General features: G+C 41.8%; 1 protein-coding gene across 1 annotated transcript in view; it reads left to right on the top strand.

Moving 5' to 3' along the window:
- PXDN (peroxidasin) overlaps positions 1–24,966 on the top strand; it is a gene marked incomplete at its 5' end in the record, with an annotated part of 88,255 nt that overhangs the window by 31,055 nt on the left and 32,234 nt on the right. The window contains 7 exons of the mRNA XM_073576632.1: positions 3,848–3,919; positions 15,551–15,622; positions 15,727–15,798; positions 16,966–17,135; positions 18,594–18,711; positions 21,227–21,396; positions 23,225–23,497. Of these exons, the coding sequence (XP_073432733.1) occupies positions 3,848–3,919; positions 15,551–15,622; positions 15,727–15,798; positions 16,966–17,135; positions 18,594–18,711; positions 21,227–21,396; positions 23,225–23,497 (947 nt within the window). The remainder of the gene's footprint in view (positions 1–3,847; positions 3,920–15,550; positions 15,623–15,726; positions 15,799–16,965; positions 17,136–18,593; positions 18,712–21,226; positions 21,397–23,224; positions 23,498–24,966) is intronic.

Genomic DNA, 24,966 nt, shown 5'->3' on the forward strand with positions numbered 1-24,966 from the left:
CGCAGGAAGAATTGACATGTGAATTCTTTCTGCGGATTCCCATCTCCTCCATTGTGGAGATGAAAAAACGCAGGTCTTTTGACCTGCGGATTTTGAAAAATCCGCGCGGATCAATCCGCAGCAGAATCCGCAGCGTGTGCACGTACCCTCAGGCGTCGGGTTCCTGCAGCTGCACAGCAGGAATCCAGAGCCTTGCATCCAGCGGTCTCCCATTCTCCACAGACCGCTCAGGAGCCTGCACAGCAATCTCGGCGTCCCAGACGCTCTGCTCAGACCAGCTCTGTAGGACTGGTTGTTGCTGCCACCTCTGGGTCAGCAATAGCAGCGCAGGCTGTCCTGCAGCAAGCCACTCCAGAGGCTAAGTCCTCTCGTCGTGCTACTAGGCATGCTCACGAGACGATCTCCCATTGGAGATCGGGAGTCAAGTGCTTAGGTCCTTTTCCGGATCTGATTGGTCCATCTCAGAGATCTGTAAGGTCCCGGAAGCGCACAGCTATAAAAGGCCCGCATGGCCGCTCGGCCATGCGCTAGTATAGACTCTAATTGCTATCTGTGTGAATGATGATGAATGCATGTGCCTGCGAATGACTCATTAAGATCTCCCTCTGATATTACGTGTGTGGATAGGGACTTAGTCATAGAGTCAGCGCCAGTCAGTGGCGGGCTACAGGCCACAGTTCACATCTTTCAGAACTAGCGTCCGACAGTGCGCCCCCTCTTGGGCATTGTCGTGTTGTGGCTGGGTCAGTTGCCGCGCTGTTGTAGCAGTACTAGTTGGCGTCCGCTGTAGCGACGCCGCACGCACGGTAGGGCTAGAAGGACATTGACCCTGAGTCTTGGGCCTAGTCCTGTGACCATATACCGTGCGTGCACACCGCGGAGACCTGTGAGGTCAACAGGCTCGGCATTTATGTTTATGCCTTAGGCGTCTCTGTGATATTAACAGAGCTCGCCAGCGCACGCCGGGTGACATTCAACCCGCGTGTGTCATACAACCCGCGTGTGTCATACCGCCATATTGTGCGTATGCCATTATCTAGCAGTGGTTTTAACACCTACTGCACGGTGGACCCCGGGCGGCGAGCGCACTTTCTATTATTTAATATTTAGTGCGTTCTGCCGTCCCTAACAGGTACAACAGATGGAAATCCGCATACTTACTTTAAGGTTACTGCTATCTCAGGAAACCAGTTTTTTTCTTGTGTACCGCAGTGTTTGTCTTTTTTTGTCCTGGCACCTTGCACTTTAGGTTATCTATTTTTTTATATCTGCCTTGTTAAGTTATATTTTATTCCAAAACGCTAACTACAAGAGAGATGCAGTTGGTTCTAACCATCTGCTATATCTTATATCTGCCTGCAATCATGCAGCCAGACTGATTCATGCTGCCTGTGGATGGGCAGCGTGAAACAATTGACAAGTTCCTCTAATGATCCCAAGTGGCAGGGGTTATGTATTCAGGATCCTTCCTGCCATCTGGATTTTTGGCATATAGAACTTGCATGATTTATTTAGCCTTGATCATGACTAAGGATGCGTGCCAACAATCAGGAATAGTAGCGTTTTCTATCTGTGTTCTACATTACAAGCACAGTGGATGGGATTTATAGAAATCCCGTCACTTGCCATAATTACCGTATGTAATTTTTTCCACCTGGTGTAACTGCCGCTATTCTCCAGAATCCAGCACGGCCTTTTTGTTCCTGCTCTTCGCCGTTCCTGAGACATGGTCCCTTTTGTTCTCTGTATAAAAGCTAGGGTTTTTTTTTCTTTTTTTAGCCAAATGCGAGTCTTATTGAGGATCATACCAAATTAGCTTTGAAAAAAATATTTTTGAGGATTATTATCTAAATTGCATGGTTTTAATGTTTTTCTGTGTTTTCACATGGCCTAGATTCATGTACATGTGCTGCTGTATTCTTTTTCTCTATATTGTGCAGTTTTTGCAGCTAGCACGTGTTCACACTAGGAGGTGCTGGTCGTTTTTTTTCTTTTTTTTTTTTTTTTTCTCAAATTAGCTAAAAAGACTAGATTTATGTCCATGGAAGATGCAGGCCATATCTCGGGAATAGAGCGGCGCAGGAACAAAAAAAACCCCCCTCCAGATTCAAAAGGGCAGTAGGATATACAACAGGTCATAAAATGGACACTTTTAAGGCAAGGGATGGGTCCTCTTTAATGCACATGGTCACATTTGGGCAAAGTCATACATCAAGTCTACCTGAGCAGTGTAGCACATGTGCCTCCCATTGTATCAGCTCAGCTAAGCCGGGTTTTGGTCACACCGGCATCAAGGGGCTTCCACTGTACTGGAACAGAGACAGATATCCGCTAAAGGGGATTCATCATCATGGATCATTTAGGTTTCACTTCATGCTACCCTGACTATCGGTCAGTTGCGGAAATCAGCGGAACCCAAGATGACTTCAGAATACTGGACTTGTATCTTCTTAATGTATTTCATTTTTTTTGTATTTTAATGTTTTTAGTTTTACAAATTTTTTTTTTTTTTTTTTTTTTTACATCTGGTTCTAAGGGAATTTTACATTATTAGATATCCATACTTACCCCTGAGTTGCAGATCCTATATTTAAACTGGACTACCTCTATGGGCACATTCACGTGGCTTTTTGCCAAATGGCGCTGAAAAAATAATAAGACTTCAAGGTGGTGCCCTAAAGCAATTCGGACACCTTCCAAAATGATCTGACATTTCCTAAAGGCCTCCTTCATACGTCAGTTTTGCTCATTTGAGTGCTACCCATGGTTTTCATGGATATCATTGGTACCCATGATAGTCTATGGAACTGTTTTTCTTTTTTTTTTCTCTTACTAAGTGGTTGGCAGATCCAAGAGTCATATGAAAATCAGCAATGCAAGTCTGAGTTCATCAAAAAATCGGACCGAAGGAGGAAAAACTTTTTTTCTGTACATACAATAAAAACAGATGACACTTGTCCACAGTCTGATGAAACTCTGATCAAAATAATCTGTTTTATTTTTTTCGTGTGTGGAAAATACTGATGTGTGTCAGTGAGGTCTTGCGTAGTTTTTTACTTTCCTGTATCTATAAATAATTTAGCTGTGCCTTATTGCAGTCAGAAGTGTCTGATGAATTAATTGTGCCGGGAGCGACTACCGTCATGATTTTATATAAGAATTATTTTTTATGTGCGGTAAATGTATGTATAACATGGAGTTCCTCTTTACAATTAACCTGTCACCCCCTGTTTGTCACTTGCTAAAGAGACATTTCCATGTAGGGCAGCTTTCCCTAAAATGTACTGTACCTGTAGTTCCAAAAATCTGTCTGCTAGGTTTAAAAAAAAAATGAAGTTTTGAATTAGTACGCAAATTAGATGCTTAGTGTGCACCATGGTTAGTCTGCAGCACCAACTCGTCATTCTGGCCACCTAGCTCTTGACCACACTTCACTAATCGACAGTACTTCCTATACTTGGGCCAGTCATGTCATTCCTTGAAGTGAAGGCAGGAGCTGGGTGGTCAGAATGAATGTGATGGTGCTCCCGACCACCAATGGTGCACAGACTTCTCAATTTACATATTACTTAGATTATTTTCTTGTAAAGTATCTCATGGATTTCTGGAACTACAGATTTGCTTCATCTCAAGGAAACTTTCCCTACTTGGAGATTTTCTTCCTTTAAAGGTAATCAGAAAGGGCAAAATTATGTTATATGTGATGCTTATTGGCCACATTCTCAAATTCGCCTCCAAACGTTTCCTCCCTTTTGGGTACAAGTGACAAATGTGTTTCATGCCGGTTCTTGTCTTGTGCTTTGCTCTTCGTGTGTGTACTAATTCTGCTGATTGTTTCTTGTTTCAGCTATTTGTACAAGAATGAAATCCAATCCATTGACAGGCAAGCTTTTAATGGACTTGCCTCTCTAGAACAACTGTAAGTGTCCACTGTATTGTCATTTCTGTGGCTTCCATCAGACGTCCGTAGTGCGGTTTTCCATTTTATGTAATGATTGGTGTTTTCTTACATTTGTGCAGTACTTGTTACTTGTATGTTGTAATGTTTCACTTATTCAGCATTTCCATATTTGTGTTTCCTTTTCATCCTGTCCACGAAGTGTCCATTTTCTGGACAAATTGTATAACCATTATGACCATTTACCAATGCAATGGCGTTCTGATGGATTTTTGCAAATCCAAAAAAATTCGCCTTGCCGCTGCTCTATGGTGAGGACTTACAAGGTGACAGCTATGTGACCAGGTAATTTCCAGCCTTCTTACTGACACTTTGACTACAAGTGTGTGACACAACATTAGAGCAATTTTTCGTCAAGTTTGTAATGTAATTATTTAAGGATTAAAAATAATCTATTTGAGGACCACTGGTTGCCTGGTGTGGCCTGGTTTGTTAAAGAGAATCTGTCAACAGTTTTTTGCTATGTAATCTGAGAGCAGCATGATGTAGAGCATGGGTGGGGAATCTTGTTTTTTTTTTTTTTTCTGCCAAGGGTCATTTGGATATTTATACCATCCTTCGGGGGCTGTACAAATTGCAAACTAACTCCACCCACAAAGTACATCCTGATGCTGGCACTGGTGTCAGGACATAATTTTTCATTCCACACCACTCAGCATTCAGTAGTGAACACTTTATGCATGTGCTCACAGAGCAAGAAGAAATTAGAGGGCCCGCAAAATACAGCTGCCGGCCCAAGCACTATGATCCCCGCTAATCTGCACGAGGGACGGATACAAGGTCATCGAGGGCCATAAACGGCCTGTGGGTCTGAGGTTTCCCACCCCTGAAGTAGAGGCTGATACCCTGTTTCCAGTGATGTCACTTAGCAGACTGTGTTTCAATAAAACCAGTGTTTTATCAGTAGGAACTTATCAGTACAGGAATAGGTGTCTGTTATGAGCTCATTTTCTGCTCCTCCAGTTGAGAGTTCTCCTTCCGTTCTCCCTCTGGTGGTGACAGGAGGTAGTGAGGTTGGTTTAAGTGGTAGTGATCTGCCACCTGATGAGAAGGATAACGATTGGATCTCTGGAGTATCAGACTGGATATAAGGCAGACGACGCCCTATCCTGCTGCTGGTGATTCTGCTTCTCAGGTCTTGGACTTCAGCTCTCTTCCAGTCTTCTTAAGTTAAGTTTGTTTTTTGCTAATGTTCACACTTGCGCTTGTTGGTCAAATCAGTTTCTTGTGTGGTCAGCTTGCCCCTGCTGGGGCTATGCTGAACTTCCACTTCTATTTATCTGTATTTGCCAAGTTACCTTTTTGTCCCTTATTAGATTGGTCTCTTTTTGCTCTGTTTCAGAATATTTCAGAGTGCTGATATAGTGGGAGAAGTCTAGTGACTTCAGGGTTAATTTTGCTATCAGACGTGTTGGACATTATTTTTGGTAGGGTTTTTTGGCAGATTGCAGACAGTGGCTTTCCTTTCCTGTCCTTTCTAGTTAGTCGGGCCCCATCATTTGCTCAGCCTATTTTCCTGCCTGTGTATGCGTTTTCATCTTGCTTCACAGTCAATACATGTGTGGGGGCTGTCTTTTCCTTTGGGGTCTGCTCTGGGGCAGTTAGTTTTCCCTTTTCTTTCTTTAGGTTTATGTAGTCCTCCGGCGGTGACGAGGCATCTAGGAACAACGTAGGAATGCTCCACTGCTACTATTAGTTGTGTGGTTAAGATCAGGGATCTGCAATCTGCATAGTGACCAACCTCTCTGGTTTTCTGGGACTTAGCTTTTTGTTGTTCCTCCTCGGTGACCCATTCATAACAGGTGTCGTGCCTAATGGCAGTGGCCACTTAAGTGTAACGGATCAGCACCTTACTTGAACAGGAGCGGATTTGCAGTGCTTGGATGCAGTCACTAAAGACTGTTTTCACCAGGATGCTGCCAGAAATGGTAACCCTACTGACACTGATGACTTAACTTTAGACTGGAGTGTCATTATCATAGTAGTGGAAAACCTCTTTAATGTGCTGTGAACAAGCACTAAATGTAGAAAAATAAATTATATTATTTTTAATTAATGCTAGTTTCACATTTGTACAATGTAGGCTGTCTACCATGATGAAAGCTCAAAACTGGGGACCAGCGGACCCGTGGAAGTTCGAGTTCGGCCAAACTTTAGTCCAAAATTCCGTTCGGGTAACAGAACTTAACTCGGACCCAGACCAGAACCCCATATAAATCAATAGCAAACTAAACTTTGCTGTAAAATGTCGTAATAAAGGGTACAAGGCTGCAAAAGGAAGCAAAATGGGGGTAAGAGCATTACAATTGCCCTTCAAACAAATGTGAATAGGGAAATTACTTAAAATAACATACAATTAAAAAAAAAAAATCTTGAACCAGGAGGACGAGGTCCAAGTGGAGAAGTGCCTTGTTTGTATAGTTTACTGTACTTGTTAAATAAATAGATGAATGAAAAAAATGAGGTGTGGACCCCCCAATTTTATTAACCAGCCAAGAGAAAGTAGACAGCTGGGAGCAGGTCTTATTACGCTGGGAAAGGGACAACATCCATTGTCCTTCCCCCCTTATTAATATCAGCCCTCAGCTGTCTGCTTTGCCTCTGCTAGTTATTAAAAATATGCCCCCCCCCCCCCCAAAGAAAAAAAAAAAAAAAGAAATGGGGTTCCCCTATTTTTAATAACCGTTGAAGGCAAAGCAGGCAGCTTGGGGCTGATATCAATTGGCTGGAAAGGGCCATGGATATTGGCTCCTTCCCAGTCTAAGACCAGCCTTAGCCTCCCCAGAAATGGTGCATTTATTAGATGTGCCAATTCTGGTGCTTAGTCACAGCTGTTCCCGATTTTGCCCTGGTGTGGTGGCAATCAGAGTAATAGTTTTTGGGGTTGTCGGCTGAGTAATGTGAGTGGGTATCAATCCCGGAGGTTAGTAATGGAGATGATGCGTCTATCTGACATCCCCATTAATAACCCTGTAAGTTAAAAGGTAAAAATGCACACACAAATTTTATTTTAAAAACACTCCCCCACATCTCATTCAACAATTTTTATTAAAAAAAACATGAACATCCAACTTAGTCTAATGAATCAATAGTAGCTCAACAGTAGTCTACAAATTCAAACCTGAAAGACCTAAAAAGAGTGTTTAAAGAAATAGAAACAAGAAACACTCCCTCATTCACCAATTTATTATTTTTAAAATTAATCCTTGCAGCTCTGACTTACTCTATTGAGTGCCCCCTATTTTTTAATAACTAGTAAAGGTAAAGCAGACAGCTGGGTGGTAAAATTAATAGGCTGGGAAGCTCCATGGCTATCTGGCACTTCCCAGCATAATAATTCCAGCTCATAGACTTCTGCTTTCACTTGGCTGGTTATTAAAAAAAAAAAATAATAGGGGGGACCTCACATAGTTTTTCTTTTTTAATTTTATTTATTTTAGCCTGTCAAGCCAAGTCACGAGGTACGCGGACCAATCACAGCCAGGCCATTATTTGGCCTGGCTATAATGGTGCCATAAGAGCCCAAAACCTTTCAACAATCTTTATTAGGCTGCCGAACCCAAACAGTAACATGAACATCTAGTAAGAAAAGAATAAATAAAAGAAATTACGGTACTTTTTAATCCCTATGGTTGAACATTGTAATTTTATATCATAGGACGCATATGTCACAAATTTATAGAGGACTTTTTTTTGCCTTATGATAAATGTGGTCAATTGTTTGTTCAATAAAAAAAATTATCCGAAAAAGTGTAAGAAAAAAAATATTTAATTTTTTACATTTACTACATCTTGCTCACTTTAGTCTATGGATATATGCTGCCATAAATGTCTGAATTCAAATTTTTGCATCGCAGACATACTAAGTAGGTGCTTGGCCCCATGCAGGGTTCTACTGTGGATCAAGGTTTTAGATTTCACTATAGTTTTGTTGTTGGGAAGTATGTAAATTATATGGACTTGGCATTGAAAAAATATACTCTGTATACTGTTATCTTTTTACATGCATGATCCTACTAAAATGAATTAACATCCTATCAGAAATCTCCATGATATGAAATTGCATGAAATAATTTTTTTTTTTACGTTTCTTGATTGTTAAAAGTTTTCTTCTCATTGTAAATTTAATATCAAGATTTTCTTATAAATGAAGAAAATCCACTTCTTGTTCCCGATTTTGTGTCTTGTGGAAGGTATCCCATAGTCAGGACAACCTGAGTGCTTACTGTAACGCATTCCTCGCTGCTCCATCATTTCTTGCCTCAAGCAAGCAAAGATTAAAGCACAGAATAATGTTCTGCAGTCGCTCATGCTGTGACCTCACTTCTAGATGACACATTACTGGCACAGAAGAACCCCACAACCGACACAGGAGACCATTTTTACTTTCCATGCTTGTTGTATGTCATCTGCTCAGGAAAATACTTTGCACACAATTTCCCCCAAAAGTGGATACAATATATCTGTATATTTTGGGGAATTGATTACAAAATATTTTGTAAATGCGGCCTGGAAGTGAAGAACGCAAACAGATGTCTAACACGTGTGCCGATAGAATATACTAATCAGGGGCGGACATACCTTTGGTGCATCCTGGGGGTCTGAGAGCCAAGGGGCCACTACGACCTCCATAGCATCAAGCAACTTCTGTCATAGACCAGGCTAGATGTCTGCAAAGGGCCCGTATACTGTTCTTGCACAGGGGCACTTCTCCATCTGTGTCCACTAATACTAATAGATTATATGCCTTTAGTAACATTGGTTCGATGGACTCTTTGTCCGGTTGGAGATGGTGGTGTAATGCTGAGAACCAGCCATAACCATTCCTTCTCCTTCCTGTCTGATAGAGAAGTTCAAGGCATCCACCTGAGATTACAGTAGATCTGTAAAGTAGAAATACTAGAACATCACAGATCCACTGGCGCTATACTATTTAAGGGTTGGTTTTCAGCAGCCTGTTTGGAGGACAATAACCACCTATTGTCAAGAATGTAAAATATTAAAGATCGTAAGAAATTAATATTAATGCTGTGTGCAGAAAGACCGTGTTCCACCTTCTCTGCTTGCAGCACATGACCCCTGGGCCTGCACTCTGATGCACGCTGCACACCTAGCAGCATTACGTGTGCCTCAAGCAAACGCGCCGGTTGGGCCTCACCGTCAACTGCGGAATCGGACTGACACCACTCTGCCAACTTTTTTCTGACGGTGGAGCAACGATCATTTGCTAGACCGCGCCGCCAGACACCTAACTGGATTGCTCCACCAAGCTTTCCTGACGGCTGAGCAACAACCACCCAGTTTTCCCAACGGAGACTGCTTACTATGCTCTTTTAACAAGTACATGAACGCATCTTTGGACTGTAACCGTCTAATTCACTGTCAGCCACTCAAGTAACTACTGAACTACTGTGTATTATTTTACATTGTTACGTCTGTTCTGCTAGATTTGTGGCATATAGGAGTATACCTTTAGGTACACATGTCTATCCACTGTATATGGGCAATGAATTACACTAATTGGACCCATTTGTGGATATTATGGATAGTCCCCTTTCTGCACACAGCATTAATATAAAGTTTATATAATAACTTAGTATTGGTACTACTGTGGTTTTAACCTTTATAGCTAGATTGGTTTTTAAGCGCCATTTGGTTTTTCTTACTATCTTTAATATTTTACATTTTTACCATGTCCTATATAAAAGGAGGATTCTCAGAATTGAATGGAGGGGTGTGCAGATGCTCAACCTCAACCCCATGGTTTTTGGGACTACGACACTTCCCCTTTAGTGGGTACAACAGATTCCTCTGAGTGTTCTTCTCCGTTGAGTCCTGCATTCCTCGGCCTTTGAGCTCCCCCTTCCACCTCCACTTCGACAGCCAGCGATTCTCCGCGTTAGTGAGCAGTCATATGAATTTACTAACCCCTGTCTATGCATTTGCGTTACATTTACGTCTTAGTGATTTCTATGAAATCTGTGGAACTTGTGAATGTCTTGTCCCTTAATGTCTGTCTTTTCTTTTTACTCTAGTGCTCACACTGCAGCTAACTGACGACTGGTACGGCTTCTTCCTTCCTTGCCATTAACATCTGACTCCTTTTGTTTTAATTAACAGTCGTTAGTGATGTGTGTATTTTGTGTCTGCATAGTATGTAAAAATAATTTACATTCACTAAGGTCTAGACTTGTAAAGATGTAGGAAATCCATATGACAACCAGAAATATGATCTAAAGTTCTGATATCGCAATGTGGATTTCGGAACAGGCCCCCACCTGCCTACCATATGATACTGGTGCCACCTCTGGGCTCCTTCAGGCAGTGGATCTTCCTCTGCACCACCTATACCTTTACCACTGATACCAACGAATTCAACTTACATTCCGTTCCCATAGTCTGAATCTTAGTGCTCCCATATTTGCAATTAAAAGAAGTGTATTTCGACACCTAATCTTACATCGGTTAGTGACTTGTGTAGTGTTGAGTATGAAACTCACCGCACATTCTTTATCCAGATTTGCAGGGGGTTTTTTTATTTCAAGTAAAAAAAAAAAAAAAAAAAATTAAAAAAAGGAAAAATGAAATTGATCAATAGTGACAGGAGGTGAGCGACACCCAGACTTTTGATGTTTCGAACCTTCCTGAGTCTTTGTCACAATAGTCGCTAAATCTGAACGAGAAAAGAAGTAATGAGTGTCAGATATACAATATGTATAGTAAAGTACATACGGTATATAAAGTTGTGTGAAAAAATGTTTGCCCCCTTCCTGACTTCCTATTGTTTTACATGTTTGTCACATTTACGAATTTAAATATTAAACAAATATAGCACAAGTAATCACAAAATGTAGTTTTTTAAATGAAGGTCTTTTAATATTAAGAGAAAAAGAAATCCTAACCTACTGGGAACTGTGTGAAAGTGATTGTCCCCTAAACCTAACTACTGGTTGGGCCACCCTTAGCAGAAACAACTACAATCAATCACTTGTGATAACTGGCAATGAGTATTTTACACCTCTTTGGAGGAATTTTGGCCCGCTCATCTTTGCAGAGTTGTTGTAATTCAGCCACGTTGGAGGGTTCTGAACATGCCGCAGCATCATAATCGGATTAAAGTCAGGACTTTGACTAGGCCACTCAAGTCTTAATTTTGTTTTTCTTAAGCCATTCAGAGGTGGATTTTCTGGTGTGTTTGGGATCATTGTCCTGCTGCATAACCCAAGTGTGCTTCATCTTGAGGTCACAAACAAATGGCTGAACATTCTCCTTCAGTATTTTTTTGTTAGACAGCAGAATTCATGGTTCCATTTCCCACAGCAAGTCTTCCAGGTCCTGAAGCAGCAAAACAGCCCCAGACCATCACACAACCACCACCATATTTTACTGTTGGTACGATGTTCCTTTTCTGAAATGCTGTATTACTTCTACACCAGATGTAATAGGATTTGCACCTTCCAAAAAGTATTCTCCAAACAGTCTTGATGTTTTCTGGCAAAACGGAGACAAGCCTTTATATTCTTATTGCTCAGCAGTGCTTTTCATCTTGGAACTCTGCCATGCAAGCCATTTATGCCCAGTCTCTTTTGGTGGAGTCAGGAACACTGACCTTAACTGAGGCAAGTGAGACCTGCAGTTCTTTGGGTGGTGTTGTGGGATCTTTTGTGACCTCTTGGAGGAGTCCTCGCTGTGCTCTTTGGGTAATTTTGGTTGGTAACTCCTGGGAAGGTTCACCACTGTTCCATGTTTTCTCCATTTGTGGATAATGGTTCTCACTGTGTTTCGCTGGATTTCCAAAGCTGTAGAAATTACTTTATAACTTTTTCCAGACTGATATATCTCAATTACTTTGTTTCTCATTTGTTCCAGAATTTCTTTGGATCGTGGCATGATGTCTAGCTTTTGAGGAACTTTTGGGCTACTTCACTTTGTCAGACAGGTCCTACTATTTAAGTGATTTCTTCATTGAGAACGGGGTAGCAGTAATCAGGCTTGCGTGTCGCTAGTGAATTTAATCTCTTCTTCCCAAAGATGTGGTAAATCATAGTTAATTTATGTTTGAAGAGGGGCAATTACTTTTTCACACAGGGCCCTGTAGGTTTGGATTTCATTTTCCTTTAATAATGACCTTCATTAAAAACTTCATTTTGTTACCTGTGTTATCTTTGTCTAATATTTAAATTTGTTTGGTGATATGAAACATTTAAGTGTGACAAACATGCAAAATAATAGGAAATCAGGAAGGGGGAAAGCACTTTTTCACACAACTGTACACTATATACAATATATAAAGTATGTACACGTCACTGGAAAAGTACAGACATATTTAAAAAAATTATAACACCGTAACATATTAAACTTGCTCATGTTTGTAAAGGACCATGGTGATTCTTCAGGCTGAAATTCCGCTTTTAACTTTTTGTTCTTTCCAAATCCTATTTCAAGTAACCGGAACTAAATGCTCATGGCCCTGCTTGCACCCAGTGCTGTGTTTTTTTTCTCTCTATTGAAAAAAAGATTCCTAATGAAAGCCAGAGTCAGTGCTTCTGTTAGCAGTTATATGAGATCCATATTTCACATACTCCTTTCGTTCTCAGGAACGGACGAGGAAAATGAAATGTAAAAATGCAGGTGTGAACAGCTCCTAATCGTTCTACCATCTCCTCTACATGGTTATCTGTCTGCTGAAGGATGTATTGACACAATGCACACTATTTTACAATATATTTTACACAATATATATGATAAGAGATTTTATAAACCAAATGAAGAGTCCTCACGCTATACCAGAGTCTCGGGTCTGGCTCTGTTTCTCCATTGCAGGGTGATATTTCTCCATATCTTACCTTAGCATGACCTGGTCTTTCCCCCAGGCTTTTCCTGAATCCTGTAGTTGGAAGCTGAGAAGAGAAATAACAGGACACTTTACATTAACTGACATTCACTGATTGTAAGTGACATAAAACAGCATCCGGATCAGGGGAGGACTGAGCGGCCAGCAGAGAGCTCCACAGGCCCCTCCACCACCTGGATTTCCACAGCATGAATTTGTACTTGGCTGGAAAAGTCTATGCAGATCGAAGTTGGGTTTTCTAAATTACCTATCAATCATGTTGTTGAGCTTTTTATTGAGGAACCAACATTGTAAATCATCCACAATCTTCTCCATATGGACATCGCCTCAACGTTTCCTCAAAAACAAAAGCTGTACTCACAGCTGGCTTAGTCTTTGCCGATTCCACCAAAAATACCCTACTGATTACCGTAAGTCCAGTATGCAGCATTGTAAAAAGCTTAGTGACCATAAGAAACCTAACCTACCTCAATGGTCAGTGGGGTTCTTCAGACACCAGTAGTTTTTGACATTTAAGTTATCTGATATTGATTTACACTTTATGGTCTTTGTATATGATGCCAGAATTTGGTATAAAATTATCATGGAAATTTGATGCTTGATCATAGATGGTGGAGGATTCAATTTGTGGCACATAGATACATCAAATCTACTGGCAGGTGTATGCCTGTTAATAAATCTGCCACAGTTTTCCTTTAGGAGGGATCCAGACATGAGTGAGGCATGATCCATAACGCACCTAAGTGACCAACTCTGGGACGTTTACTCTGATATATTTACGGTATACCACCCAATAAAAGATTGTTTCATTAGAAGTTTGCAGAAGTAAAGTTTGCTATATTTTGCCAACAGTTATTTCCATCTTAAAAAGTGATGGGTTATTATTGCTATCACTGTTAGGGAGGGTTCTGACATCTAGGAAAACCATCAATCCTGAGAATAAATGGACTCCATCAACCTATCGGGCAGAAAACTGCAGTCTGGTCCAAGTGAATAGTTGTGCCACAGTTCCCTTGACATTAGCAGATGATCAGGAAAAACTTAGAGGCGAAGAAAGAGTTTAGTCCATTTTGTTCTTAGTATATTGAGTGTCCCCCACCAATCAAAAAGTGAGAACATACGCTAAACACCATCACTTTGAGATTATTTTTAATGGTTTAATCAGTACTTACCTTGTTTGTGACTATGTCTGGGAATCTGTGGGGCCTGGTTATCGGTGTTGAAATTGGAATTTAAAGGGTTGTATTGATTTTTCTTAATTTAGGCAAATTAGAAATGGCATGATGATGGGAAACTGCTGGTGCAGAATGATGTCAGATTAAAAGGAATAAGGTTGGGTTCAGACTATGATTGGGGCTCATGAATTCCTGCACATTTGGCTTGATAATTAGCACCCGGTATAAAAAAAAAAATACAAAGGGTAGAGGTGAGTGACAGAAGGTTTGAGGTTCTTACACCCACCCATGAGTCGTGTCTAGTATTGTACACCTGTGTTGTCTAGGTTTTCAGAGCTGAGTTACAGTCCAACATCCAACCCATGGACAAGCATGGTTTGTTGAAGAAAGGAGCCATGTTTTTCTACTTCTGTACAAAGGCTTTAAAGATCTTTTCCCAGCCTGAGACTGAAAATCTGTAGTCATGAATATGACTGCAAACTTCTGAGACTCAAGTGTGCCATGTGCACACTGTCACAATTCCATCTTTATTTCCGATACGTGTTGGCGGTTCTATACTTGCTTTCTCGTGTGCACTAGACTCATGTATCTTTCTCAATAGAAAAGAATTGTGTTAAACCAGATGACAATAGTGGACACGTGACTGCAAGGATGTAAATTACAAATACGTGGTCGCGTGACCTCTCGCTCGCCCTGGGAATACAGGACAATCATAACAGTGTACGTATTGGACATTTATCAAGGTTCAGCAATCTGCAGTAGAAAAATCCAAAAACTGCTTGCACAAAAAAGTCCCCCAAAATTTACTATCCTCACAATCACTTTCCCATCCAAAGGAGCATTTTTTATCAGACTGAGTATGTATTTATATTCCTAAGAATCTCTCCATTCTAAATAAGGGAATGAAATATGGCAAGTCCTCCATGCACAGATGTGGCAAACGTACCACGGCAAGTGAGGCTTGCAATTCCGGTATTCAAGATGGCTCTTTCGCAGCCCTTGCTTTTCTCATGGATTTAGAATTATCGACTTGCGCCTCTTTGATAGGTCATTCTATAAATGTGCTCAAGTTAGAGGCGTTGTCCCAACTGGAGTGACATTACGCCTACAGGGGAGGTGTAGTATAGATGACCCAAGGAATACAAGTCCACCAGAGCTGAAGATGCTCATTAATGATCTAATATGACCTCTGATGGGATTTATGTGGGGATTTTGACATGTTGGTTTATTCTTTCCTCCTTATTTTAGAAAACCAGTCCAGTATCCTTACAGCTCGGTTACATTTGCATTTAATAAGAACAGTGAGGCCATGTGTGAGCTAATTCGATACATCTGTGCTGCATGTATTACTCTACGTGTCTGGTTTCATGGTTGAACTTGTCATTCTTCGTCGATATATAATTTTTTTTTTTTTTTCCGTTCCCTTTGGCAACATTATTCATGTATGTAATTCTGTAACTCAGCACAGTTACAAGTAGATACATTACCAGTCAGCAAATTTTTACTGTAGTTTTTTCAGGACACTAATAATCAGACAATTCACATGATTAATTTATTTTTAAGGTATCTTCATTTTAACCACATTGAAACACTAGAACCAGAATCTTTCTATCATCTTCCTAAGTTGGAGAGACTGTAAGTCACCAGTATAAATGCTTATAAACCTTCTGGGTTATGGAGGGGAGTGATGTATATACAAATATTTACTATGTTTTTTGTGTTTTTCTTTTACCCATTAGGTTTTTACATAATAATCGGATCACTCACTTGGTACCTGGCACTTTCAGCCAACTGGAATCTATGAAAAGACTGTAAGTCTATGCGCAAAAGTGGCTCGTGTAAATTTAAGCTTGTATATGGAGAGCTCCATGAGTTCTGATAAGCGAACTGAGCGTTGTGACGTTGGTGTTTGGACCATGCATGGCAACATCAAGATATCGTAATCATCATACACATGTGATCAGATCCCTTTTGTAAAGTTTGTGACCTCGAACATAGCCTGATATCTAGACTAAAAGTTTTTAAATGGCTATTCAAAATTTGAAAGTTATCCTCTATCGTATAAATGGGTTTGTCAGTGCTCCGAATGCTTGAACACCCAGTGATCCTAGTAATGCTGCTCAGAAACCAAAGGACTGGACTCAGCCTTGAATAGATGATGCACTCTAGATGGGACTTTGTAAACCCAGTTCTCATGATTTGGGATAAAATACTGATCACTATCAATGGGTGATTTCATTTCTGGAAATGCCCCATCGATCCTTACAATTAAGGGGCAGCAGGGCTGATCTAAAATGCTCTGTTCTCTTTACCGGTTTTTTTTTTTTTTGTACCTCCCAACACAGTGGCTCACCAGCTACCTCACAGTACTGGGAACTGTAGTCAGGCCCATGTATTGGAGGTTGCCAGGGCACGGCTAAGAAAGGAAATTTAGGGGTTACATTGCCTAGTCGGTGTGGCTTTGCTTTCATTGTTAGAATCGATTATTGTAGAAGTTGGTCGTCCACTATTTTTCAAGTTTTGGCACCAATCTATCCCATAAAGTAAAAAGTTCAAGAATACAGTCCTAGACGTCTCGTGCATGGATTTTATTTTGGAGGGGTGGGTTCACCTAGTGCCAGATTAATCATATATCGGACTGTATGTAATAAAAACTGATCACACCCATGGGAACTTCAATGACCGCAGTATTAGCTAGAATTGAGATGAACCAATCGGTCTATAGAATACAATTGTCGAGTCAGTTACTGTAAGCCTTTTTGTCTTGTGGCTTTCAGCTACAAATGTGTATAATGAAGCTTCATACTTTTATATTCTTCGTCCTGCTACTTTGCGGTTTTTACTGTCCTAATTTTATTTTCTGTGATGATGATTGCCCTATTCTCTTTGGTTCTGGCTGAATTCTCAGAAACCTTTTTTTTACCTGTGTGTATGTATATCCTTGGCATTACTTATGTTACTTATTGTGTCCTAAACAGGCGCTTGGATTCCAACTCTCTCCACTGTGACTGTGAGATCCTTTGGCTGGCGGATCTGCTAAAGATCTACTCCGAATCTGGTAATGCTCAAGCAGCCGCTACTTGTGAGTATCCGCGAAGGCTTCAGGGAAGATCTCTCTCCACTATTACACCAGCTGAACTGAACTGTGGTGAGTCGCCCGTGCAATCTGAGCCTGGTCTGTAACATATACCCATTCATTAGGAACATCTCCTTTCACATAGGAATAGTCCTGCCTGGGGAGCATCTGTCATGCTATAACCTCCTAACCCTGAGAGCTGACATACTGTATAAAAATGTACATGGCTCAGTGGGTAAAGGAGCCAATGACGCTTGAAAGAAGTTAGCATCTTTCTGCTGTCTATGAAATTCAATAACTTTTATATGCAGTCTAAAATACATAAATTAAAAATACATAAATTACTAATGAATAATTGGAAGGACATGGGAGGGTCTCTAAAGGTTAACAAACGCGGGATAAGGTGACACATATCTAAGATGACTGTCGAATAGCTATTCTTACCAGTTTCCCCATACACACATACACTTGGCTCAACTAAGTGTACATGTGTTTCTTAGCAGAAAGTGGAGTAAATGCTTCTAGACACTTTTAATCTCTCTTGAGAAGAGAAAAAAACCAGGGCAATGAAATTGAACGTGGCTGTTGGGTGACCTGTTATTTGGTTCACCTCTTTCTCTCCTGCTTCCCAACCAACCCCCTTCCCCGCCCGCCATGCCGAAAGATACCATGTTGTCTGAGTCATTGTCAAAATCCTCTGGCAGAGGTTTACCTGATCCTTTTGTTTCTCGGATTGAATTCCAACCACCCGGCCTTGTTTCCCCCTAGACAGCAAAGGATGAACAGAGTGCGCTCCCGATAGAGCATCCTCCACTATCATGATGGCAGATGTTGAGGGAAAGGAGTATAAGGCCCCTTTACACATTAGATGGTTGACTGAAATTCTCAGGTTTGACCAAATTTTGTTGAAAATGTTTATGAAGACTCTACCCATTCCCCCTGATATCTGCTCTTGAGCTAGATTGGGTCACTCCTTTACAATTTTTATATTGTTTGTGGGGTTGTCCTGTCTTCTAATATGTATGGCCACCTTCAGATGATCTGTAGGGAGAGCATCCGGTTCATCTTGCGCTGCCTGGTTATTTCCCAACTTAGCGCTCTCCATTCATGCTGATCATTATCATTCTCTGTTGTTAGAGCAATAAAAAAAGTTAAAAGGATCCCGGTAGGACAACCCATTATTCACACTGTTTAGGCTGACCGTATGGCCGCTACAAAGAAGACACTGTTCTTTATTACATGGTCACCTGTTCATTTGAATTGGCTCCAGTCAATACTACGGTATGTTTTCATTGCCTGCTCACATGCAGATAAAATGCGACTGTTCGCGTCTTCCTCGGCATTGTCTGATGATCGATGGAGGTTGAATACACACTGATCAGTAAAGTAATCATCAACGTATAAAATGTGCTATATGGGTCTGGGCTTCTTGTGTTTCACATGAAAATGGTTGAGAACTTTTCAAAGTTTTGCAATGTGTGTTATGGGCTACAGAAGTGTAGGTCTAAAATGATTTCCGTTTACATGTAGAGCGGCCAAGAATTACATCAGAGCCTCAAGATGTGGACGTTACCTTTGGGAACACAGTGTACTTTACATGTCGAGCTGAAGGCAATCCCAAACCAGAGATCATCTGGCTTCGCAACAAGTATGTTAAACAGAAAACAATAGCCATGAATTTATTGCCAAATGTTCTGCTCTGCCCTATAATGATCCTTGTGCTGGACCTTGAGGCCATTTATGAATGAGAATGGTTCTGGTCAGTAGAAGGTTAATGGTACTCGGAGAGGCGAGTCGCCCATCTGTGGTGTCGGGGCTGGGGCAGAGTGTCTTTGGATCTTTGATATTGAATCTTTTGCCCTCAGCAATTGAGGTTAATAGGATTAACGTTTCTTATGATCCCGGATTTTAAAGATCATTAAAATGAGAGATTTCCATTCCAACTATTGTTAGATCAATAGACTTTGCTTATTAGCAGATATTACTTTTGCAGAGCATGAAGGTTCTTGTAACGTTCTAGAATAAATAATTGATTGCATCCATGTGAACAAAGAGTTTAAGTTTGTGATAAACTTTTAGAAGTTGACTATATTGTTGGTTTTAGGTTTCAATTATATTATAATTTTTTTTGGTTTTTATTTTTAAGCATAAAACCAACAATATAGTCAATTTCAAAAAGTAAAGGGAATCTGTCACCAGGGTTTTGGCACCTAATCTGAGAACGGCATAATCTAGAGACAGAGAATTTGATTCTAGCAATGTGTCACATACTGGACTGCCTGCTGAAGTTTTGATACGATCACTGTTTTATCAGAAGGAGATTATCATTAAAGGAGTAGTGACCCTGCTGCCATATGTAGTCCTATAATCACTAGCTCTGTATAACCCAACCTCCACCACTGATTGGCAGCTTTCTGCCTATATACAGTGCACACAGAAAGCAGCCAGTCAGTGTTGTGGGCGGAGTTATACAGAGCTCAGCATTCACAGAACTGCGACATCTACTGCAGAGAAAACTATGATTTTAGTAAAATGATAGCAAGTATCCCAGTAAGTGACACCTCACTGGAATCTGGGTCTCTGATCCAACATCATGCTGCGCTCAGATGGGACAGGAAAAACCTTTTGACAGAATCCCTTTTATACTCCCTGCATGGATATTCACCTGTCCACTGGACCAGGCTAACTTATTCCCTGTCTGTTTTCGATGGCCACTGGACAGGAGCCCTGTTAATTGCCTCCTGTCGGCATCCCCTTCTTTTCATTCTTTTAGCCGGCATGTGTGCATCACTCCGCAATAGTATCGCCCAAGGCCGGCTAGTCATGGGAGGCGAGAGGTGCCGGCAGGTAAGCAGCGGTTTGCAAGGCACTTGTCCAGAACAGCAGAATACTGACATTGCCAGTGGACAAGGGTCCTACGAATCCATTAGCTAATCCTTAGTATGTATACAACACAAGTTTTTAAAGGAAACGTCAGAAAATTGCCTATTGTTTAAGTCAGGTTTTTTTGTTGAATCTATATTTTTTGTCAATATTTTCCTCCCCCTGCCCCCATAATCGGGACTAAAAATTAGAAATCTTGCAATTTTCACACTGGCCACTGAGGTTTTGGTAGACTTTATCTTCCTGTTACAGAAAAACCGTGTGTACATTAACAGCACTAGACAAGCTCCGACCTTCTCTTTTGAACTGAAGCATCTAATGAGCGTGTGCAAAGGTAGGGTGGAGGCATTGTAATCCTGCCTCTGTTGATAAGGAAACTGCTGTAAACTCTTAAGCCCTCGTCACACACAGTGATCTCGCTAGCAAGATTGCTGCTGAGTCACAAGTTTTGTAACGCAACAGCGATCTTAACAGCGAGATCGCTGTGTGTGACACTTACCAGCGACCGGCCTTCCTGACGGGTATCGCTGATCATCCTGGAATGGCCTGGACATTTTTTGGTCGCTGGTCTCCTGCTGGCCAGCACGCATCGCTGTGTGTGGCAGGCGGGAGACCAGCAATCAGCGAGCTGGAGCTTGTAACCAAGGTAAGCAGCGGGTTTCTAAGCACCGCGCGGCGCTTAGAAACCCTCTGTGTACCTTAGTTACCAGCGCGCTGATGCAGGGAGCTTGTAACCAAGGTAAACATCCGGTTTCTAAGTGCCGTGCGGCACTTAGAAACCCGCTGTTAACCTTGGTTACCAGCTCCCTGCATAAGCGCGCTGGTAACGAAGGTACACAGGGACGCCAGCGCTCGTCATCGCTGTACTGATCGCTGCTGAGATCTGCCTGTTTGGCAGCTCACCAGCGATCATGTAGCGACATACCAGCGATCCTGACAAGGTCATATCGTTGTCGGGATCGCTGGTGCGTTGCTATGTGTGACGGGGCCCTTACTAAAAGGAAGTAAAGGATACTTCCAGATGGTGGTGTGTCCAGTGTGAAAATTACAAGATTCTTTCTTTTAGAACACAGATCGTGATCTGAAAAAATTGCCAAAAATTCTAAAAGGCCGTATACTTTTTATCTCTTCCCTGAATGCTTGGTTTAGCATCATGTGAGTCCATTCAAAAGCAAACATTTAAAAAAGAAAATAAAAAAAAAAAATGTGCAGATAATATTTTTCATCAATTTTAATATTTTAACTGTGCAGAAAACAAATAATCAACTTTGTCAATCTAGAAATGAATTAAGCATGAAAGAGGATGCCCGGCTAAATCTTCTTGAAGATGGTACATTAATGATCCAGAATACTCAGGAGACCGACCAGGGAATTTATCAGTGCATGGCCAAGAATGTGGCTGGGGAAGTGAAGACTCCTGAGGTCACCCTACGATATTTTGGGACACCTGGTAAAATATATAGACTTTGTGCAAATATCCATATATTTCCTTAGGTATTCTGTGACTCTGTACTGAAGGGTCTATGCACATGGCGCAGATGTGTGCACAGACCCAGAACTGGAGGATACAAAGTCTTACTCTCCTTAATTAGACCTGTAGTCACTCCTTGTACCACTGTATGGTGATAACATTATTCCCCAGGAAGCGATCATTTTGTGTGCCAGTGTAATGTGTCGCGGGGCGGTAGCGGTTACACCTGACACGTTACATGAAGGTGGGGGTCCTGGCTGGGTGTGTGGATGCTACACCCGTGCAGCATGCACATCAGGACACTGGTTTGCCTGGACAGGACCAGAGGTAAATGATGAAGACCACCGTTTATAAATAAACTTTTTACTGAACATTAACTAGGGGAGGGTTATACTCTATACCGGAGACAGCAGGTACATATCTTCTTGAAGGTTTGCTTCATGATAATCAACATTTTCCTCAAACAGAGAAATTCAATGCATTTATCTTCTCTTTACTCATTATCTATCTCCTCTGTTCTTCTCTACTGCACCACAACCGAGCTCAACACTACAGTTCAGCCTAGCAAGAGTGCTGTACGCGACCCACGGTTCCGCGTCTTCTATCCCCTTGGGGGGGGCTATGGTGCCAGTAGGCCAGGACTTATCTTCTCCTCTACTGATACTCTGGCACTCCCTCCCGGGGCACTCTATTTGTCTTGCATACTCTGTCCTGTCTAGGTCCGTTACCTTTGGGAGTTATAAACTCTGGGCCATACTGCCAGGTGTCTTCTCCTAGGACCCGTCTCCAGTCGATCACGTGGGTCTTTCCATCACTTTTCCTCTTTACTGCTCATGCTATCTCTCAATCTCCTCTCACTTTAGGGACACCCAAGAATGTGACACTGGTCAGACTGGTTCTTTATTTATACACTCCATGCCCTATCTAGTGCTCACAGGAACTGTCTCTCATCCCTTCAGCCTTGCCCCTCCCTTTGTGGGCTAGTCCCAAACTTAACTCTAAAGCCCCCGTCTCACATAGCGAGATCGCTGTTGCATCACAAAATCGGTGGCGCAACAGCGATCTCGCTACGTGTGACACATAGCGGCGATCGGGCTCCTGCTGCGTTGTCGCTGATCGTGCTCGAATGTCCTGGGCTATTTTTTGATCGCTGGTGTCCCGCTGGCCAGCATGCATTGCTGTGTTGGACAGGGACAACAACGAACGACCTCAATACTACAGGTCTGAGAGACAGGGTTCCAACGACCGTCGTATCGTTGCTGCGTCGCTGTTGAGATCTGACTGTTTGACATCTCACCAGCGACCACGTAGCAACGCACCAGCGATCCCTACCAGGTCGCATCGTTGTCGGGATTGCTGGTGCGTCGCCAAGTGTGACGGGACCCTAACTGTCCCTGTTAACTTCCTGTTGCTGGGCAGAACATAGCTTTGTTACCAACAATACAGATTATTACACACACATCACCAATGCACAGCACTATTCACATAACACCTTACAATAACACTTGTTCTCCAAGGGGGAACATGGGCAATATGTCGTTCTCCTTACATTACCATATTAAATCTGGCCGACTCAAAGTTTCAGCAGTGGCTCAGTTGTGATATTGAGTTCCAATCCACACAAGTACAACACCTGCATGGAGTATGGATGTTTGTGTGTTCGCTCTAGGTTTCTTCCCTGTCCCCAGCAAAACTCCCTCTTATCTTATCAATATATATTTGTTTTCAATGGCATTTTCTCTGGTGTGCAGTGATAAGAAAATTGGAATATGTGTGGAAATTATACAAAATGTGTTTTTTCTTTCAGCCCGACCCAGTTTTGTGATTCAGCCTCAAAACACAGAAGTGCTCGTTGGAGAAGGTGTCACATTGGAGTGCAGTGCAACCGGTCAACCACAACCAAGAATAACCTGGACCAGAGGGGATAGGACCCCAATACCCACTGATCCCCGCATCACTATTACACCGTCTGGGGGACTGTATATTCAGGAAGTCAACCAGGAGGATGCTGGGGAATACACATGTTTTGCAACTAACACTGTGGACACTATTCACTACACTGCTTATATCATAGTCCAAGGTAAGCTGATGCGCTCTCGATCAGTCTGTACTGAGGCAGTGGACATGATGTGGTGTAGCGGCACTTCCCTGCTCTGAAGCCAATCCCCTTCCCCAACATATTCCAGTCATTAATAGCATGTGACTGCTTAGATCAGTGCACGATGCTGCAGAATATGTTGGCACTGTCGAAATAAAAATTATCATTGACTGGAAGCACAGAGATTTGAAATTTTTTTTTTTGTTCCCAATTTGAAGTTTTCTAAAATAACAAGTTGGTCAGTCTTGTTTTTTTTTTTTCTGAAAAAGTAAAGAAAAGTAAAGGATGCCATTATTGCCAAAAATACTCTCCTTCATTCAGGATAAGGCCACATTCACACATTCAGGTATTTGCAAGCCGAAACCAGGAGTGGATGATAAATGCAGAAGTGGTGACGTGTTTCTGTTATGCTTTTTTTCTGATTGTCCAATTCCTGGCTTTGGCTTACAAATACTGACCGTGTGAACATGGTCTTAACGGCTCGTTCAGACAAGCGTATTATAGGGACATCTACTGTCGAAATAAAAATCCGAGAGCACTCTGAGCAATGTAATTCAGTAGGACTGATCAGATAAGTTTTCCACTTAAATCGAGTGTTCGTGAGAAAGAAGTTTGTAGAAGAATCGCCCATTCATGTCTACGGGTTCACACAAAAAAAAAATATTGAGTCCCACATGGATCATCCATATTGCGTCCGTCCTTTACGGCTTCGCTGCCATTAACTTAGGAAACTATATTTGATAATGTACATTTCACAATGCCGGCGTATATAGTCAGAAGTTACAGGGCCGTAAAATTCGGACATATGGATGGCGAACCAGATTTCTGGATGAAAATCATCTGATTTTTCATTTGCTTCTCTGACCCCGGCCTTATTCTTGGGTCCTTTGCACCAATATTAACGTTTACGGAGCAGCCATTACTATAGTCCTTACTATGTGGGTTAGAGCTGAGGACTGTTGCACGAGACCCCCTTTGTTGGCACGCGTGCGGCTCTCCCCTCCCCCTCTTGTATAATTGCGTCTGTGGTACTCATGTCTTCTACAGAAATACTGTGACACTTGGTCTATAGCAGCTGTGAGGACCATGTTTGGGGTCAGCTGACCGTCCTAACCGCAGTCTTGTTTTCCTCAATGTCCTCCCCTCACCTTAAGAGCCTCAGCCTCCCACGCGGGCCAGCTGGCCGCTGTCCACCCTCGCATATCAACAAGACCTCCACTGGGAACTGATCCTTCCTACTTTCAGGAAAGAAAAACTGCAGTTAATTACGAGCGGCGCTTAGCCATGGCGTTCTTGTAACCCAAACCTGACTACAAAGCACAGATAATGGCTGATGATTGACGGGGCCAGAGTGATGTTCTGCTCAATCAGCACTAATCCTCCCCTTCTGGAATTTCCCATTAGTATGGATGATCTTTTATGAAGTTTATTATGATATTAAGATTACTTTG

Source organism: Dendrobates tinctorius, unplaced genomic scaffold (genome assembly GCF_039654945.1).
Source record: "Dendrobates tinctorius isolate UK_male_01 unplaced genomic scaffold, ASM3965494v1 ptg000049l, whole genome shotgun sequence".
Taxonomy (NCBI): domain Eukaryota; kingdom Metazoa; phylum Chordata; class Amphibia; order Anura; family Dendrobatidae; genus Dendrobates; species Dendrobates tinctorius.